Source organism: Ostrea edulis, chromosome 6 (genome assembly GCF_947568905.1).
Source record: "Ostrea edulis chromosome 6, xbOstEdul1.1, whole genome shotgun sequence".
In the NCBI taxonomy this organism is placed as follows: Eukaryota; Metazoa; Mollusca; class Bivalvia; order Ostreida; family Ostreidae; genus Ostrea; species Ostrea edulis.
In genome coordinates this window covers 69025136-69044171 of record NC_079169.1, presented here as the reverse complement: position 1 = coordinate 69044171, position 19036 = coordinate 69025136, and the positions used below count along the sequence as shown (strand labels likewise).

The window sequence follows — 19036 nt, the reverse complement described above, 5'->3', positions numbered from 1 at the left end:
TACATTTATTGCTTAGTATTTACATTCCCAATGTGTTCATCTTTGATATCTCTACAAATCGTAAAGAAAGACGGGTATTTCCTCAAGAACGCGCTGCAGTTAGTAAACAACACGCGTATGAACACAGAACTATACTGGATATAGTGCGTCTCTTAACGACTAGGAAGTCCAACAGAAATGACAGCAGAAGTCATTATAAGAAATATAAAGTTTGAAAATACATGAGGGTATGAACTGTGACGCTTCACGCCAGCGTACTTCATGTATTTTCCCCAAAATTATAATTAAAGATTTCACCTTTAACTCTTCGTCCTGAAAAAAAAAAGAAGTACAAAATGCATATTGTCAGTGCGATCCGATCTACAAAATAATAATAATAATGATTTATATATCTTCTGTGGCTTGATATCTTTGACGTTTGCATCAAGTTGATTTCATGTAAACCACTGTTAGCGGTTTCAGTGTGATAAAGAGTTTTAAAAAATCACTGCATTGTTAAAAACTGTTTATTAAATATATGAACTATAAACAATGATATGATAAAAACAAAAAAATATATACAATGAGCAAAACTTTTTTAAAAATAAAAAGTTGAAAAAAAAACTCATAGGTCAAAGAAAAGTTAGTATTATCACAGAACATGTTAAAGGTCAAATTGCAAAAATTAATTAATCCAAAACATTGAATCATTATAAATTAAACTATCTACTTTTCCCTTTCTTAAAATACTTTTACCATATCCCTATTGCTGATAATTGTCCATACAAAAAATTAGTATTAGAGTCCAAGAAGTTTTAGTACATTCATATACCTTACAAGTCAAAATCTGAGAATTGTTCAGAAATATGGTAAATAGAAATTTATTTTCATTATCATTGGCAGGAAATTGTACCTCAGATACATGTAATACCACAAAGGCAAAACACTGATTAATGAAAATCATTTTTAAATTTTAGGCTCTATTTTTAAAATTAGTAGATTATTCTTATATAGTTTTAATAATATACACATTGTAAACAAATTTGAAAAAATCCTCCTTTTAGATAACCGTATTTATTCATAAAATGTCAACATTTTTCTCATAATTTGCATTATGATCAAGCTTTACTCCATCCCATTTTGTTCCATTATCTTTCTGTCTGAAAAGAATTTGCATGGGGAAAATAAAATTAAATCCCCAAAAGTTTCCAAACACTGAGACAAAGTTCGAGTTGACAGTGTTGGAGTTCCTGATGGGGACATCTTTAGCCAGTTCATACAATGTTTTCCCTTGAGCAATGATTAACATCTGAGATGTAAAATAAAAAAAACCCAAAGCTCCAAACAAGAGCTCTACATGAAGATGGTAAATCATGAGTCCGATGTGTAATGGGATGTCACCAAACACAGTTCTATACATTGTGATTGGTAGAAAGAAATCGGTCCACGGAGTACCGTGCCAGTCAATATGATCAAGATAATTGAAGGTGAAAACTGCAGCAATAAGTCCACAAATGATAGTATAAAATGCCATCACCACAAAATATCGCTGATTTTTGTAGCCAATACAAGTTCCAACCATGAAGCAGTGGTGATCACGTTTCAAAACGCATGCCTTGCAGAAGTCACAATGGTGAGCTCTGGGTGGAATATCCAACTTACAAATGTCACAGTACGTCCACGGTATGGCTCCGTGGTTGTCCCCTAGATGGCCATTAGTAACACCATTGGTGTGTATAAGAAGTGGCACAAATTTGTCTGGAGGGTTGTTCCATCTTTCGTAAATTCCCTGAGGTTGGGGGTTGTCCCTTGATTTCCTGTACTTGGTATCATACAACTTGACACAGAGATAGTTAGCACAAAATTCCAAACAGAACATGACAACTAAGACTTTCAGGTAATACTGGACCCAGGGGTCATAATCAGCAAACAAATTAGGAATTATATAGCACATGAAAATGAACAATTGGGAGGGGATTTGAAATGTCAGTAAACATGTGATTATGATTTTTGCTATTCTGATGTCATGGCCAGTCTTTTTCTTTTTCTCAACATGTCTTCTCCATTTCTCCATCAGACTGAGATTTTTCTCATCTTTTGGCTCTTCCAAGTCAATTTTCACAGCACGATTCACAGCCATACCTGCAGAAAGAGGAATAATGGTCAATAAAACTGAAATTGCTAGGGTTTTTTCCTTCTTGTGTAACTCAAGATAAAAACAACTTGAAGATATTAATACTAGTATCTGTCATTCCCATTTCCAATACATGTAGTCAAAAACGCACTTGTATAATTATAGTAATGTTAAACATTCCTCAACGTACTTAAGTTTTCCAAAACTGTTTCCATCCTATATTCAATTCAATTCAATTATCATATTATGAATAACAGGAATCTCAATATTATGTCCAAATCATAAATGATGGAGTTTATATTTAGCACTGAACCTGCCTACTTCTGATTTTAGTATCAACTGAACTATTGACTTTATCAGAGTGTATTTACAGATTAAAAGAAGAACTGGTTTTGCCTTTTTAAATGATGATAGTTGAGCAAATATGTGTGGTGTTGCTTTGCCCCCCCCCCTCTCTCTCTCTCTCTCTCTCTCTCTCTCTCTCTCTCTCTCTCTCTCTTAAGTTTTCAAGAATTCGGGGGTCATGTCACTACAACTTTACTGTGATAGTGATTTATATCCATTAAAGATTTCATTTGCAACGTGATTTTATTGCATACTGTTGATAAAACTTCTTGATAACGAGGATGTTCTCGGGAATGTGGACGGTTAAGGCGTATGCGGACGGAACCATGCTTTATATCAAATCTACGATCTTTGCATATGCTAGATATTTTTTAATTTCTGTGGTTTCCACAGAAATAAGGTATTATTAAAGTCCTTGCTCGTATAGTTAAAATGTTCTATTGTGTGGCAGGTGATAGAGAAGGTAGATTTCCAAGTGCCGCCACGATTCGTTGGCGAAACAAAAAATAATGTCAGATGTAGCATGCACTATACTTGGCATTCCTACTTTCGTTTTTAAGTTGACCGATCTTTGCAATAAATTGATAGAAATAAAATGATTATTAGTTGATAGACATACCTAAATTATCCCTTTCTATGATTTTTTTTTTAGGATAACATGTTATACTTCTACAGGTTCGGCAAGCTCGGGAGTTGTTTTTCCGCTTGCCGGATGTGTCTGGTTACCAACAAACATTGCAGGTGCATGTTAACTCGCACTTCATGTTTGTCGTATACTATTTGCCATGCCAATGTTTAGATTTAAAATCAAAACAAAGGGTGTCTCATTGCCTATGTAGTATGTGACTATCCACAATGTCCTCTAAATAGCATCATTGACAATGATACACTCGTGGTGTCGGTAGACTATATAGCGAATATCCTCGTGTCCACTACACGGCGTGTAAAACGTCGGTATTATATACATATCTTGATTTATATTCGATAATCTTGTTAAATTTATCTTTGATAGCAGGATAAATAACAGGATTATCGAATATTAATCCAGATTCATCGAATATGAATAATAAGATTATCGAATATAAATCAGGATTTATCTAATTTAAATAACAGGATCATCGAATATAAATCAAGATTTTCGCAAATAATTAAATACATGTAGATCTATGTGTATATATGTGTGTGTGTGTGTGTGTGTGTGTGTGTGTGTGTGTGTGAAAGATTTGCACAATATTGCAACGTTTTACACGCCATGGTATACACGAGGTTATTCTTATTTCTTTTAACCAGAATTTTGATGATGCATGATATGCACACGATAATATGAAATTGTTTTGAATTCCCTGGGTGGTTGTTAATTCAAAAAAAAAAAATTGACAAGTAGTTATATTTGTTATATCTAATTAATGTTTGTATTTACAACAACCCAATAAATAAATAAAAATATTTGATATCACGCAACAAGGGTGGATCCAGAGGGGGTCCAGAACGGAACCCCCCCCCCCCTTTCGGACCAAAAAGTTTAACAATTATTCAGTTTTAACGAGACAAAATGATACAAAAGGTGGATATTTACATGTAATTAAAACATTCAGATTTATCAACACCAGTATACACGTCACGTATCATTTAGTTCTAGGATAAATAAGACGAAACATTCTTATATATTTACGATACAATTCTTAAAAAGTATATGCACATAAAAGTTTTGTTTGAAAAGACAATTCAAAAGTGAAAACGAAGTGCCAGGAAATGCTCAGAATGCAGGATTTTGCACAATTTACTGCAGAGCTTCTGTGGGCTAGACGGCCCCAGACCCCCAGCCTATTGGGAATAACCTTTAAATCAGCTTTTTTTAATTTCATAACAAAAATGTCGATTAGAATAACTAGAACTTTGGAAACGAGTAGTTAATTACCTAGGTATTTCCATGAATAAAAACTATCTTAAGATCTCCCTAAGATGTTATCATATCTAAAATTTACCCTCAATATGAATTTTATTGAGTTATGGATATCAATATTATCTATATCTATCAATTTCAAAAAGTCTATAAGTATTCTCGATCCCCGCGACCTATTTGGCAGAATATTGAGGGGGGGGGGATCGATTCATTTCTTACCTTTTGTTTTAAATTCGAATAATAAATAACACTAACCTATATTATACGATGAGTTTAGAGTTTAGAGTTTCTCCTTCTAGGACTATTCCCCTTTCCATCTTCAAATATGCAAATCATTACCAAACATAGAAACAACCCTAGTAGGTCAGATAATTTTCATTTGTTACGTTTAAACAGGTCAGTAATTACGTATTTTACGTATTTTAAAGTACTTCTATTAAAAAAAATGATGAAGACGCATTTTTATCATTCAAAATAGATTTCTGTATACAGTATTTTTTAAAATAGAAGTACTTTTAAATACTGTATACTAAACGGGAGGTGAATGTCGCAAACATGGCAGAAAAGGTTGCATTTTTCCCTGCAATGTTGCAAACTTCATATCCCGTTTCATATACCAAAAGAAAGTATTTTATCATTTTTAAACTGAATCATATGTAGTCTTTTCATTAAATCATACTCTACATGATTCATGAACATTTAATTATTTTTGTTTCGTTGTTCCAATCCTTCAAGCAATGTTACCTGGGTCTTTTCCTCCAGGGGAGTTCCACCCATCGTCGGTTACCCACGGGTGCTTCTATTCGATTATCTCCATGAGGGAGCGTGAGTGGACTCAAAACCGATGAGTTCCACCATATAGTCGACTTTCCGTGATAGACACTGGCTAGGTGGAGGCCACTATCAGACCAGACTATATGACAACAGTTGATTTACAAACTTGACGATAAAATTACTTTAAAATTTTGCAGAATTTTTCTACGCAAGTTAGTTTGTCTCTTTATGGTCGAAATATATAAATATTTTAATTTTATGACGGTAGTTTCTAAACTTTTTGATCAATTGATTGTTTTTTACGTCCCACCGAAAACTTTTCACTCATATTGAGACATCACCAGCTGTATGTGAAGTACTACAAATTTAGACCTATGTTTAGCGCTCCGTAGCAGTGAGGGTTCTTTATTGTGCCAACGCCTGCCGCGACACAGGACCTCCAATTTTAAGGTCTTATCCGAAATACCAGTGATTATCGCTTCTAAATGTTGAGCGTTTGGCGAAGGGGCAATCTTAAAGTCTTAGGTTTGACGCGACCATGACACGAGCGGAGCTCAAACTCGCGACCTCCAGGTTACGAAGCGGACGCTCTAGCACATAGCTTCCGCGACCAGTCCTCACGATCAATGCTGAGATGATGGATTTGATGACTATGTATATGTACAGTGCAGATGATAGGATCTCGGTTATAATAATGATCTGAAATACTGCTGTATATGGCTTTTTATATCAGAGCAGATAACAGTGCGTGGTCGTTTCCTTCTTTTACAATATATGTATATATATATATAATGCGCGCATTAATTGAATTAAAGAGAGCAATAATAGAATTGATGATATCTTCAAATAATTGAAGATATCTTCAATTATTTGAGTTTATGTTAATTTGGCGCTCCATCGGATACAAGGTCAAATACAAAAAATTATACAAAGCACTAAAATGACCAACGACACGAACAACGAGATTGTCAATTTTTTTTTATTTTTTTGTATTTGTTACTTATTATCTTTTATAAATTATGCATGGTTAAAATAGAATCCCTCTGGGTACGAGTTAGCTTTACTATTTGTCAACGTAATTGGGTTAACTCGTTCCACTTGAGATTAATTAAGTTTATTGTTTTTCTTTTCGGACATTTTGGATCAGCTCTTTGGACGAATAAGGCATGTCCTAATTCGCTCCACTTTTAACATTGATTGGCAAGCCTAAAGACCAAAAACATGTAGTCTGCGTTGTAAATACGTTTGTAGATTAGTGTAGTTGTAGTGCTAGATGTATTTATATGTAGTTTTTGTTATTATGCTCTGTTGATATTGACCACATTATGTAATTCTTTTCGTTTGTCCTGAAGAAGGGACGGGTCGTCCCGAAAATTTGACAATCTCGTTGTTCGTGTCGTTGGTCATTTTAGTGCTTTGTGTATATATATATATATATATATATATATATATATATATATATATAAAAGCACAAAAACCCAACAACACCCTACTTTCTTAAAGTGTCGGATCTGAGAAGATACAAGGCCAGTAAAGAAATTTATAAATTATATATATATATAAAACCAATATGTCACCTTGGTTCACTATTGGCCGTAGATAGTTTTAACTTCATGTCTGAACTTGGAGTCCCGAAAACTGTAGATGAATGGGTTAATGGCACTGTTTATAAAGTAAGACCAGATAAATGTGTAGTAGAACTGGCCTTCCAGAAGCGATAAAGAGCAGTCAAACGAAGGCTTCACAAAGAACATGACGGACAACACATGATGAGGAATGGCGCTGACGATGTAGGCCAAGGTCACCATAAACAGCGTCCCCGTGGTTCGTACAAGGGTAGCCTGGGAGATGTGGGACGGTCGGTTGTCGTTCTTTGGCTTTAGCTGGGGAGATTCCTCGGCGAATCTGTCTGCCCCCCTTTGCACACTCTCCCGGAAGTAAGTGTGCTTGTAGATCTTCCGCCCTATGACGACATAGATAGTGATCAGAGCAGACGACACAGCCAGAAAGAATATGATATGGCAGATATGGAAAATGGCTAGGTATTTCAGAATTTCACCACTTGCTAGGCATCTGTAACCCTGTAATCAGAAATGAGAATCTACATTTATTAATCTGTAATCATGTATTTTATAGACGAGTCAAAACCTTGGTTAATTTACATCACACTGATGTACAAGTACCATCACATATAACACCCATAACAAACATTTATTTCGATATAAAAAATAGATGTAGCTTCCTGAATTTATAATCTCTTAAATGATGCCGCTAGAGGAAAAACGTTTGAGTGTGTGGTTTTCTCAAAAAAGCTGTTTGATTTCGTGACCAACAACTTTTATAAACAAGTCCATGTTGGTAATTATGAAAAAACAAAAACCATGCTAACCGTTAACCCTGGAATGCCCGTTGGTTCTTCAGTGATTCTATATAAAACAAGAGCTGGCCACGACAGAACTGCACTGACCACGAAACAACTAGAACACAGCAGCCTCGCTTGAACTGAGGTAATTTGAATTCCTAATGGCGCCGTCACTTTCCGGCATCTGTCTATAGCAATCACAACAAGTGCACATGTCGAACAAATGGAAGCAAAGTAAAGTATGAACCGGTATATTTTACAGAAAGCTTCTGTTTGAAAAGTCACAGGGTAACACAGGTATATGACCACCATTGGAGCACTAACAGAACAGTTAAATATGTCCAAAATGGCCAGCCACAACACGTATATCCGGTAATTTGAATTTTTGAACTTTCGGCTATACACATAGATCACGTGAGCATTTCCGACCAATCCAATTACAATAAGAATTCCCACGAAGATGATTCCACCAATGAGACGCGTCACCAGAATTTGATTGGCAAACTCCAGAGTGATATTCCTGTCACTGGGGAGATATTCCTTGATCCACGTATGACACGTGAGGTTTTGGCTATTCACATCCATCACTCTTTAATAAAGAACACAACTGAAATCAAAAGAAACGATTTCTTGAGAATGGTTTTCATATGGTAAGGGCCTGTGGGCAATTAGTATCTTAAGACTAAACTATGTCACAGACTAACTACTCTTCCTAGAGACAATTTCTGCTCTTATGACCTATATTTTCTTGAAACCATCCTACTAAGAATATACACCCTAAAAAGCTGTCTTATCCTAACTTAAGGGGTAAATATAGCAAGTGTTTACCACCGCTTCCAAAGGAGAAGAGGCTGATATCTATATTGTAAACGGGTGTAACGATGTAGGCTATTTACATGACGCACTTCCGTAAGTACAGGCTTGATTCCCAGAAACGCTTTTTTAAATTGTTCGTTGTCACAAAAGAGAGTTTGGAAAACAATACACTTTAGAATCTTTTGACTTCTTTTAGAAGAGTTTGAAGCATTAGGGTTTTGTTTTCCTGGGAGATGTAGCCATGGCTCGTTGAAATATATATAACCACAGGATAGCACTGAAACCATGGGTGATTCTAAATCGACGCACAGAAAATCAATAATCAATATCATTGGCGAATCAAATACTAGTAGCTAAATTATATATATGAACACAACATGTGGACATTTAATATTCAATTATGCATTTTAATGGATATTCACAATACTAATTTAATTCTAATATAATTCGCTAAAGCCATTTCAATTAAAAATATCTTTAAAAAGATGGTTTCGGTTAACATCTTAAAACATGTCTTGAAGTGGTCATAAGATATGTCTTAAGATATATATATATATGTGTAATGTTAAGATATCTTAATATATCTTCATGAACATACCCACTGGTCATAATCTCCGTGTGCTATACAATAACGAGTTGTTGGTTTTTTTTCCCCCATTATATCCCCCCAGATTCAACATGACGGTAAAATTAGGGTCACACAGAGAGCAAATGCTTACAGGCAAAAAAAAAAAATGTAACGTTGAATATATATTTAGAAGATTGTTTAATTTCCATAGCATAGAAATTAAACAAATCAAACACGAAAATCATCTAAACATATATTTAACGTTACATTTTTGTCTGCCTGTAAGCATTTGCTCCCTGGGTGACCCTAATTTTTACAATCTGTTCGTGTAAACAATGCATCTGTTCAGCTTTAGTGAGAGCTAGGATGGCCAGAGAAATCCCAATGCGAAAAATCAAGCCATTGTGTTTGGGATCAGGGCCTGGCTAAATAATATCTGTAGCCGAGTGATCACGATATGAATCTCTCTGGAAATGGTAGTGAATAGGGGCGTATCATAAACACCTCACAACAGCTCTACATCTGAATAGGATCACCTTTATCACAATTTCATAAAACGCCTGCGACATCATGTAATGCTGTACACTTTATAAGAACAGGTAACTACGGTATTTGCTTCTTACATTACGTCTCTCTCTCTCTCTCTCTCTCTCTCTCTCTCTCTCTCTCTCTCTCTCTCTCTCTCTCTTGAAATGAGGTATTGTTTGTGCAAATGTGTAACAATATCAAGTTTGACTAAAAGTAGGAGTATTTTTGCTAAATTCATGGAATGCATCTATGAAACAAAGCGAACCCATTGATAAAACAGTTAAGAATAGCTATCTATTACCCGCTAATTCAGCTAGGATAGCAATCCATTATCCGCTAATTCAGCTAGGATAGCAATCCGTTATCCGCTGGATCAGCTAGGATAGCAATTCATTATCCGCTAATTCAGCTAGGATAGCAATCCATTATCCGCTAATTCAGCTAGGATAGCAATCCGTTATCCGCTGGATCAGCTAGGATAGCAATCCATTATCCGCTAATTCAGTTAGGATAGCAATCCATTATCCGCTAATTCAGCTAGGATAGCAATCCGTTATCCGCTGGATCAGCTAGGATAGCAATTCATTATCCGCTAATTCAGCTAGGATAGCAATCCATTATCCGCTAATTCAGCTAGGATAGCAATCCGTTATCCGCTGGATCAGCTAGGATAGCAATCCGTTATCCGCTGGATCAGTTAGGATAGCAATCCGTTATCTGTTGGATCAGCTAGGATAGCAACCCAGTACCCGCTCATCAGCCAAATGTTATCCGATAAAAAGTGAGGATTGCTATCCATTACCCGCCAAAACATGATAGTGATCTGTCATCCATTCCCGTGGGAATCCGGGTTAGAATACATAGAATACAGATATATATCCACCATTTACGAATTTTTTTTTATCTGTATAGCTCTCTGATCTGTCCAATCTAATTAAATAATTAGCTAATTAGATTGTGATCTGTCCCAACATTTTTTTTTCAGATAGCTACAGTTCTGCAGCTACTTCTTGGAAGCTGAAGATAACGAACAGTGATCAATCTCTTAACTCCTATAAGCAATACAAAATAAATAGTTGGGCAAACACGGACCCCTGGACATAAATTTGTTCTAAATAGTCAGTTTCTACTCTCTATAAGCATTTGACACGACCACTTGTGAGATACATATTAGTTCATCTCAAAAGCTTACTTAGTTCAATATGATATCATTCCTATCACTTACGCGAGAAGTCACCATTACCAAATACAGGATGTAATGAGATTTCAGTGTCGGTATACTGTGGTGCTTGTAAAAATTAGCTTCCGGTGAAAAAGCATCGTTGGTTGGTTTAAGTATACGTCTTTGTTAAACGGTAGCCTGTGATTAATGTTTGACGAAATGATGCAAAGAAAAAGAAGGCAACGGGAGCTGTTGTAAACAAATGGGAAAGGAATTCGTCTTCGTGCATGGACATTAACAAACGATACAAGTGCTATCTAAATTGTAGTATATCATGCTTACATGCCGATTATCTTTGATACACAACAGTTAGCCTGGAACCAGGCTAACGTAACAGTATTTTCTACTCCGCGTAAGCAGGTGAGAAGGGAGGGGGGTAGTAGGAGGGAGGGATTAATGTAAAAAAAAAAATCTTAATATGGAGTTTGGAGGGATCGAGAGGGTAGAGCCACCGTCAAAACGGCGTCATCACCACACCTGCTCATGTGATCTGCTAGTACGCAGAGTAGCGATCTACGTCATGTTTAGTTATAGTTGAGTAATCTATAACCTCTCTCAGCGCAAAAACTTCAGTGTTGCTTTGAGACCTTCATTGTTTATAGGTTTAGATATACGTTTTAAGATATTTAAAGTATTAGAATATCGCAGAACTAGTATATCTTGTACTATGGACATTTCCTATTTGAAGATAAAGTCCAAGTAGAAAGCATGAATACCAGAAATAATCAGAACGTTAACTAAAAAATCTAAAATAATAAGGTAAAAAAAAATTAGAATTATTTTTATCAGATGTAGACCAACTGGGATATCTAACTTAATTTTGTATATTCATTCATTAATACCACGTACATATTGTAGCGGACAGTATCAGAGGGAACTCAGACTAAGGAGGGTAATCGTGTTCAAAATCCAAGCATGTAAACTTGTTAATCCAAACTTGCAACCGTGTTCATTTTTCAGCTTCAGCTATGTATACATGTAACTCAGGGGATGGAAGTTATGTTTCTCAGGAATGTATACCTCAGTGTTGTACTCTTCATTAATGCAATCGTTTGATTTCTTATCTTACATTTCTCTTTATAAAATTCTATCATTGTTTCCTACATACTCTCCTTACTCATACTGCCTCGCTAGTGACTAGGCTGAAGCTAGCAAGTGAGCTAGCTTTTCTAGTGATGTGGTACAGTCTCTCTCTTGATCACGCAAGTTAAGCAACGGCGAGCGTGATCAGTATTTGGCTGGGTGACCGCTACACGTTACCAGTGGCGGATTAAGAGGGGGCGCCCCCCCCCCCCCCTAAAATTTTCAAATTCAAGGTAAATTGTGGTATCTTGTTTCGGAAAATGTACAAAACGATAAAAGAAGCAATAATTGCTTCCACTTACGGAAAAATAAATGACAAAATCCTTTGATTTCTTGAATTACTTTATTGGAAGAACTTAATTTTTTCCACAAAAAAAAACCCCCTTAAAATTTGGGTCATTTTATCAATTTCACCTTATTAAAGTGATAGAAAATAGTACAAATGACTAAATAGGAGAAATATTTCAAGCCCCATAAAATCTGTAAAACCCAGGAGCTTCCGGGGGCTTCGCCCCCTGGACCCACTGCCTCATAAAGTGGCGACCCGCCCCCGTAACCGCAATTCCTCGATCCGCCCCTGGTTATGATCATGTAAATTTTGTACAAGACAGAATTTTTTTTAAAAAACTAAGGGGAGATAACAAGTAATAATAAACTTTACATAGATCTACGTTCGCTTGTCTAAAAGCTCTAGCTTCTGACAATTTGAAAACCTCCAACACGGGAAAGTTAGCTAAATTCAATAGGGTATTAAAAACTGCAACAAACGCGTTGTAAAAATTGACATAGTCCTCCTCTTTTATTTTCTTTATACCTCTCGACAGATTGACAACACTCATCAAACACAGGATGAACTGATTTACTAGAGATGTGTTATCAAACGTAAAATTCAAATTGACGTAGTCCCCTCCACTGTAAAAATCCCAACAGGGTGTGACAATTTTGTTAACGGTTCCATCCTCACAATCTCTTCAAATGGATGCCCGTATAGTTATTGTGAGTTGTTTTCAAGAGCGTTTGAAATAGATGCGGTCTGCAGCGCGTGACAGCAACATTTTGAATGAAATACTCGTACAGTACCTGGTCATAAGTGAGTCATTATTTCACTTTTTCACTAGATAGAGTTCATTAAAAAAACAAGTTTTATAAAAATTTATTGTGAGGTCAATTTAGTCCCAATTTTCATGATTTTTTTCATTGATTATGCAAAATTGTTCAAATTTTCTTTTCCGATGATACCATGATCATTGAGAATATAGTTTATTAAAAAAAATCATCAAGGCAAAAAAATTTAACTTCACAATATTATAATTTCTTAATAAATTTGTGCCGTAAAATTAAAATTTTGCATTTGACATTATTTCACCGCAACACCTACAGATAAAATTATTTTGAAATTATGTGAAGAAACTGTATTTTTTAAAATATCATATCCATAAAAATTATCTACAAGTACAATCAGTTGTTTTCAAAAAGGCATTTTTCAATGAAATATATAGTACTCACTTATGGCCAGGTACTGTAGATTGATTGAAAGAAACAGACGATAATCAACAGCTGAAGGGGTATATGTGCCGTTTAGATATCGCAGAAAAGTAGTGTTTTGAACTTGCTAATTTTAAAAATTGATTTCACAATGTTGACTTGTATTCGACAAAATATAGCTAAAATAGAAATTCAGTTCTGTGCCTCGGTTGACAATGGTTTTCACGGATGAAAACTTTCAATGTTGCTCTCAACTAATCGATTTGATGCTCTCTGATTGGTCCAGACGATCTTTTCTGGTATGTACCCTAGAGTGGGTGAGCCTCAATTAACTGTGAGATTCTTATCAGATACTTCCCTTTTGATCTACCATAGATTTGCAGACATTTTTATCGACCAAACAACTAAAATTTAAAAAAAAAAGTTTACACATTTTATTATTACAATTTTGGCTTTAATTGTTGAAATATTGTTATAATGTACATGTTTTCATCTGTTAAAGGGGTAAGAAAAACAAGAGGTCAATGGCTCTTATCGGCCACCTTAGTATTCGTTAAAAGTATCACTAGTCCTAAGGGCTATATTTCTAAGCTAAATTCTAATATTCAGCAACAGTATAAAACAAGACTTGATCTTAAAACACGAATACCCCTGCAAGTGCCCATACTTACATTGCATGAAAGACTTTACATAGTAAGATATACCCTGGTGTGCAATATTTACACTTTATGACTATTTTGGATCCGCCTTATAGAGTCAGAACCGTAGGGTTTCGAAATTCACAATTTTGGTACATCCCTTTCTGCCTTCCTTAGATATGCATTTAGTTTTTATACAGTGTCAGCAAAAGTAAAGAAAAAATCTTCTCAAGTGATAAAAACAATAATCACTGTGATAGTTTTGCCCACCTCCCTCCACCCCCGGAACCAAAGCCCCGATTCCTGGGATTTTGGTAAAGAGCTACCTGTTCCTCCTAAAATATCTAGTTAGTTTCAATTTAGTATCAATAGCATTGAAGGTGCTATTCATATATTTTACACAAACACTATAGATACCAAGTTTGCCCCCCCCCCCCCCCCCCCTAGAGTCAGAACTTCTACCCAGGGTATCAAGGAATTTATATTCCTTGTAGACACGACTATGCATTTAGTTTTCAAAACTGATGTGCTGATTGTTTAATATTGGCCAATTCTTGACAGTTTTTGTCGCGCCCCAAAGGCCCCAGGGTCCTTTAATTTACAATATAACCCCCCCCCCCTTGTCCCAAAGATGCTTCATACCAAATTTGAAAAGAATTGGAAGGATGGTTATCAAAAAGAAATTAAAAATGTTCAATGTTAAACGAACGATGAACGATGCACAACGACGCACGCAGATCAATAGCAATTTCGTTCTGTATTTTTAGGACTTACATTTTTTTCGTCTTATTAAATAAATGACAATCTTTTACACCTAACATGTTTTTCTGTGTAATATGATTTAATGGAAACAACAAGAGCTGCAATGTTGCCTTGGATTAACTGCGAGATTTTTTAAACATAAATAGCAATAGGTCACTTGAGTGTCTCAGATGACCTCAAAGTATTGTGAAAACTGTGGTAGAATTCCTGATCATCTAATAAAGCAATTATTGACTTTTGATGAGGTCTACTGGAGACTATACGGACCTGGTCAGGCATTGGTTGATATCGGCAACAGGTACATGTATACCTGACCAGGCAATAATTGTTTACACGTACAGTATATCACGGTTATTGTAAAGATCAAAGGAATGCCGCTGTCATTATCATGCTTGTACCTTAATACGTAATAACTGATTATGAGAAAATTGATGCATATTAAGACTAAATCTATGGGTTTGAAATGTAAAAACTACCATGCACATGTTGGTTTCACGTCGTCAATCTGACTAGACGTAGTGTATTGCTTTGAATTGGATAAGACATATAAAGTTGCCCCCCTATAATGTTAACAGTCAAATGTGTTTACGTGACCTAGCAGAACAGAAATAATTACTCCTCGACTTTTGTATTTCAAACAACATTTCTCCACCTTGGAGGCGATTCTGCAACAACCACTAAAATAAGAGTATTATTTCTTAAATGATACACGCAATTGCATTGTCACAAAGTCATAGACTTTGGTTTAATTACTAATCACTACTTAATTCGTCATTAGAAATTGACTGAAAATATATCGTACAAGCAGGGAAACTGAAGATGATTTCAATCAAGTCTTGGCTTAAATGACACAACCTGCCAGAAACACGAAACGCTAAGTTTCACGTTCGTGTCTTTTTAGTCTTGGTATGGTTGAAAAATCGGATGAAATTGCAGTATGTGTCGTGTAGGTATTTCAATCCGTGCCTCTTTTTTATAAGATCATTGGTCCATGGTGCTTAGATGCTCATTTTAAGAGGGTTGGGATACATTTTTCTTGCCAAAATTTGACACACACCCCCCTCCCTCTTAAGAAAAATGATATCGATGTACATATTATGGTATTTATGGAACTTCAATAAAATTGTATTAAATTAAATATTCAGTTGTCTAAATATGCATACTGACGAGATGTCTGAAAATGTTGTTATAAAAGGAAGGAAGAATCGAAACATGTACATTTGAAAGTACGGTGGGCATTTTTGTTGAAACTCACTTCTGTTGGGTGCTCTGAACAGGTGCAGTTTTAATTCTTCACCATAATTATGATAATTTTCCTTTAAAATTCCGCAGAGGCACATACTTGTACAGACTTATGATGTGTCTGATATACCACATTTGTGCTTTGGCGATGTAGGTATACATTTCTTCTTGGTCACCGTTTTGTTCTATCAAAATATATTCAGATCTTTGCCCAATGCCGTGCTATTCCATTTTTTAAAGATCTACATTAAGTTATAAACCAGGGTTTTAGCTGGATATAAATCAACCAAAACACTAAATCTTATATTTACCATGTTTGAAAAAAAAAAGAATTTGGCAGATGGCAATTTTTTTTTACGTATGCATAATTCTGTAATTTGTAGGCTGTCAATAGTGAGGTCACTTGTGATGTCGTATTTTTATATTATTTTTAATATTGGGTTTATTTCACATTTATCAAATAGCAGGTATAGACGTTACTTTATTTGGGGCTATATGGACCGTCATCCTCACACCGCCAGGGGCACGAGTGGACTCAGTACCCCATACGCTGTGATGGACCGTGGATATCGGCCTAGATAGCTCAGCGGTTACAACACCTGACTAGTCATGCAGGCGAGCTCACTAACGCCTGGACTGAAGGTGAAGGTTTGTCCATGGGCAAAAGAATCTGGGTTTAATATTGTCTCCCATTTTAAGGAAGGAGGGAGGTAGGTTATAGGGCCGTGGATATCAGCCTGGATAACTGAGTGGTTAGAGCACCTTCCTGGTATTGCAGGATCCTGAGAGTTCCGTCCAGCTCCAATTTTTCTCCTTCCTATTTCATTTATGAATTATTTGTATTTATTTGTATTACAGTGTGTCGCGAATCATTTTAAAGTATATATTAGTCATTGTTAATGAGTTTGACAGATCGATTGATGTGGCATTCTTTGGTGTTTACTTAGGTGATATGGCCAAACCTTCGTCTATATACATTACATAATTCTACGTTCGCCTCCCCTCGGTCACCAGGGGCAACAGGTTTTACCTGGCTAATAGAATAGGTAACAATAAATTGCTGAAAAACTACTTTCAAAAATGTCGGTTATGTAAAAATTAAAATGGAATTAAAATTTACCGGAAATGCTGCTCACGATGCCGGACATTAAATACAGTATTGTTGTTTTCATATGTACATGTACTATTGCAATATTGTTTTTGCATAATAATATTGCGTAATATTGTTTCATAAACTTTTATTGCATAACATTACTTTTATATATTAACAATGCGTAATTCCCCATGAATTAAATTATTGTATACTAATATGAAGTTTCTGTCAAAACAAGAAATTGGTGATGAGGTTTGCTATACAAATGTACTTGAATGCGAAATATTTTGCGAAATATATTTTTAAAATGAGCTTTAAAGAAAAACATTGCTGCAAACCAAACCATATAACATTATGCCTATCAAAACATTAAATTCAAATATACTTTAACGAAGACTATTATATAAAAAAAATTCTACAACCCAGTAAGTTCTCCAAGTGCTTTTTTCTGTTTACACTGCTTTTACTACTAACAATATGTTTTGTTGTTACCTCGTGTACCATATGATATAATAAATTACGTTGAAAACATAGCTCATCCTCTCTTTCTCTACTACAAAAGGGGCCTCATGGTGAAGGATGTACATATATATATATATATATATATATATATATATATATATATATATATATATATATCATATGGTATATATATATATATATATATATATATATATATATATATATATATATATAACCAGAATCGTTCAGGAAGACCAGCGCGGTGATTTACATGTATCCCATCTTCACAATTTCATGAATTAAACAGATGTTAAAAAGTGTTTGAAATAACTTCTGGTGTTATTACTGAAATATATAATATTGAGCACTTTTCATTGAATTCAATTTTTGGTGACAAAATGACAGCTAATGCCCCTTTAAGTCTTTTTTATTCATATTTCGTAAAATAACAAAAATCTGGTAGTATGTATCAATCTAAATACTCACGGTTTTAAACATAATATTTCATCAAGCAACAGTTGTTTTCTCTGTTCAAAACTATCGCTACGAAGCGCCATGCGTCAATGTCTATTCATTGCAGCCAAAAACATCGCCCAACTATAATGTAAGAAAACACAATATTCCATCACAATAACGCCTGTACTACCGCTGGCTGATCTAAGTTATATCTCACATAGTCTTGTACAAACCTTCTAATTCGTTACTCTTCCATTGTACTGCTCACCCGAGTTAATTCTCAGATATACTATTTCACAATATATCACCAAATCAATACAAGTTCACCGTGTGATTCATCAGCAAGCAGTCAAAAACTTTTCGATTTATGATTTCATTGTCCGGAATCGTCGCCCCGGTTGCGATGGTTCGTTAGAGTGGGTGTCCCTATCGAACCACTATAACTCACAAGCACTTGATCGCTAACTGACACTTCCCATGTGATGTCTATTTGATAATATTTACACGTGCGCGTTGGTTGTTTATTCCTAATTGTGTCCTTATTAAGTAATTACAAACAAGTAAAGAGTAATTAGTAATGGTGCCTCTGACGGTACGAGATAAGCAAATAAAATACATGTACGTGCATTATGGATTTTCAAATGATGCACGATACCAGTTTCTGCAGGCAGAATAGCTTGGCAATTTATTCGTATCAAGCACACACACCCCCCCCCCCCCCCCCCCCCCCACCGTTTTCTTGGCATGTGACGTACTTCTCGCGTTATTACTTCATACGAAGTTTGCTATTTATACATGCAGAGATCGATTTATTACCTGGTAACGTGTTACGTGTATATATAGTGGCGTGATTCACCGCCAAATGTGAAATGTAATGGAAATGCAAGATTGAACTCATACATGATTTGATTTGATTTGATTTTTGATTTGAACATATTTTATTGTATGAATATACAAAAGGATTGGTTACAAGTTCTAGCAACTTAGACAACCTCTCCCGTATACAAAATATATTATGTTATACATGTACAAATAAAGATTGTCGTACCACAGAAAATATAATATTAGTTATAATGTACAATTATGATAATATACAATGAATGTTTAGGTTCATGTAAGTACATAATCAGGCATAAAATGCAAAACATATTTTAAAAATTATGATATATAGGTCCGATTAAAAT

General features: G+C 35.2%; 1 protein-coding gene across 4 annotated transcripts; it reads right to left on the bottom strand.

Moving 5' to 3' along the window:
• Positions 1–488: 488 nt before the first annotated feature.
• On the bottom strand, positions 489–18452 carry LOC125647529 (uncharacterized). 4 transcript variants are annotated; one of them, XM_048874237.2, is made up of 5 exons: positions 18086–18449; positions 17883–17993; positions 7525–8104; positions 6713–7216; positions 489–2121 (listed from the first exon to the last, which is right to left on the bottom strand). In XM_048874237.2, the coding sequence occupies exons 3-4, from the start codon at positions 8080–8082 to the stop codon at positions 6722–6724; spliced, it is 1053 nt and encodes a 350-aa protein (XP_048730194.1). In that variant the 5' UTR covers positions 8083–8104; positions 17883–17993; positions 18086–18449; the 3' UTR covers positions 489–2121; positions 6713–6721. The 4 variants fall into 4 exon arrangements, with proteins under 4 accessions (XP_048730194.1, XP_048730193.2, XP_048730192.2 ...); XM_056140636.1 differs by lacking the exon at positions 489–2121 and having other exon boundaries at positions 6662–7216; positions 18086–18452; XM_048874236.2 differs by lacking the exons at positions 7525–8104; positions 17883–17993; positions 18086–18449 and having other exon boundaries at positions 6713–6851.
• Between the last annotated feature and the right edge of the window lie 584 nt (positions 18453–19036).

What these genes read in the sequence shown, in the direction of transcription:
- LOC125647529 (XM_048874236.2), bottom strand. Translation starts at nt 2,119, where the DNA reads ATGGCTGTGAATCGTGCTGTGAAAATTGACTTGGAAGAGCCAAAAGAT.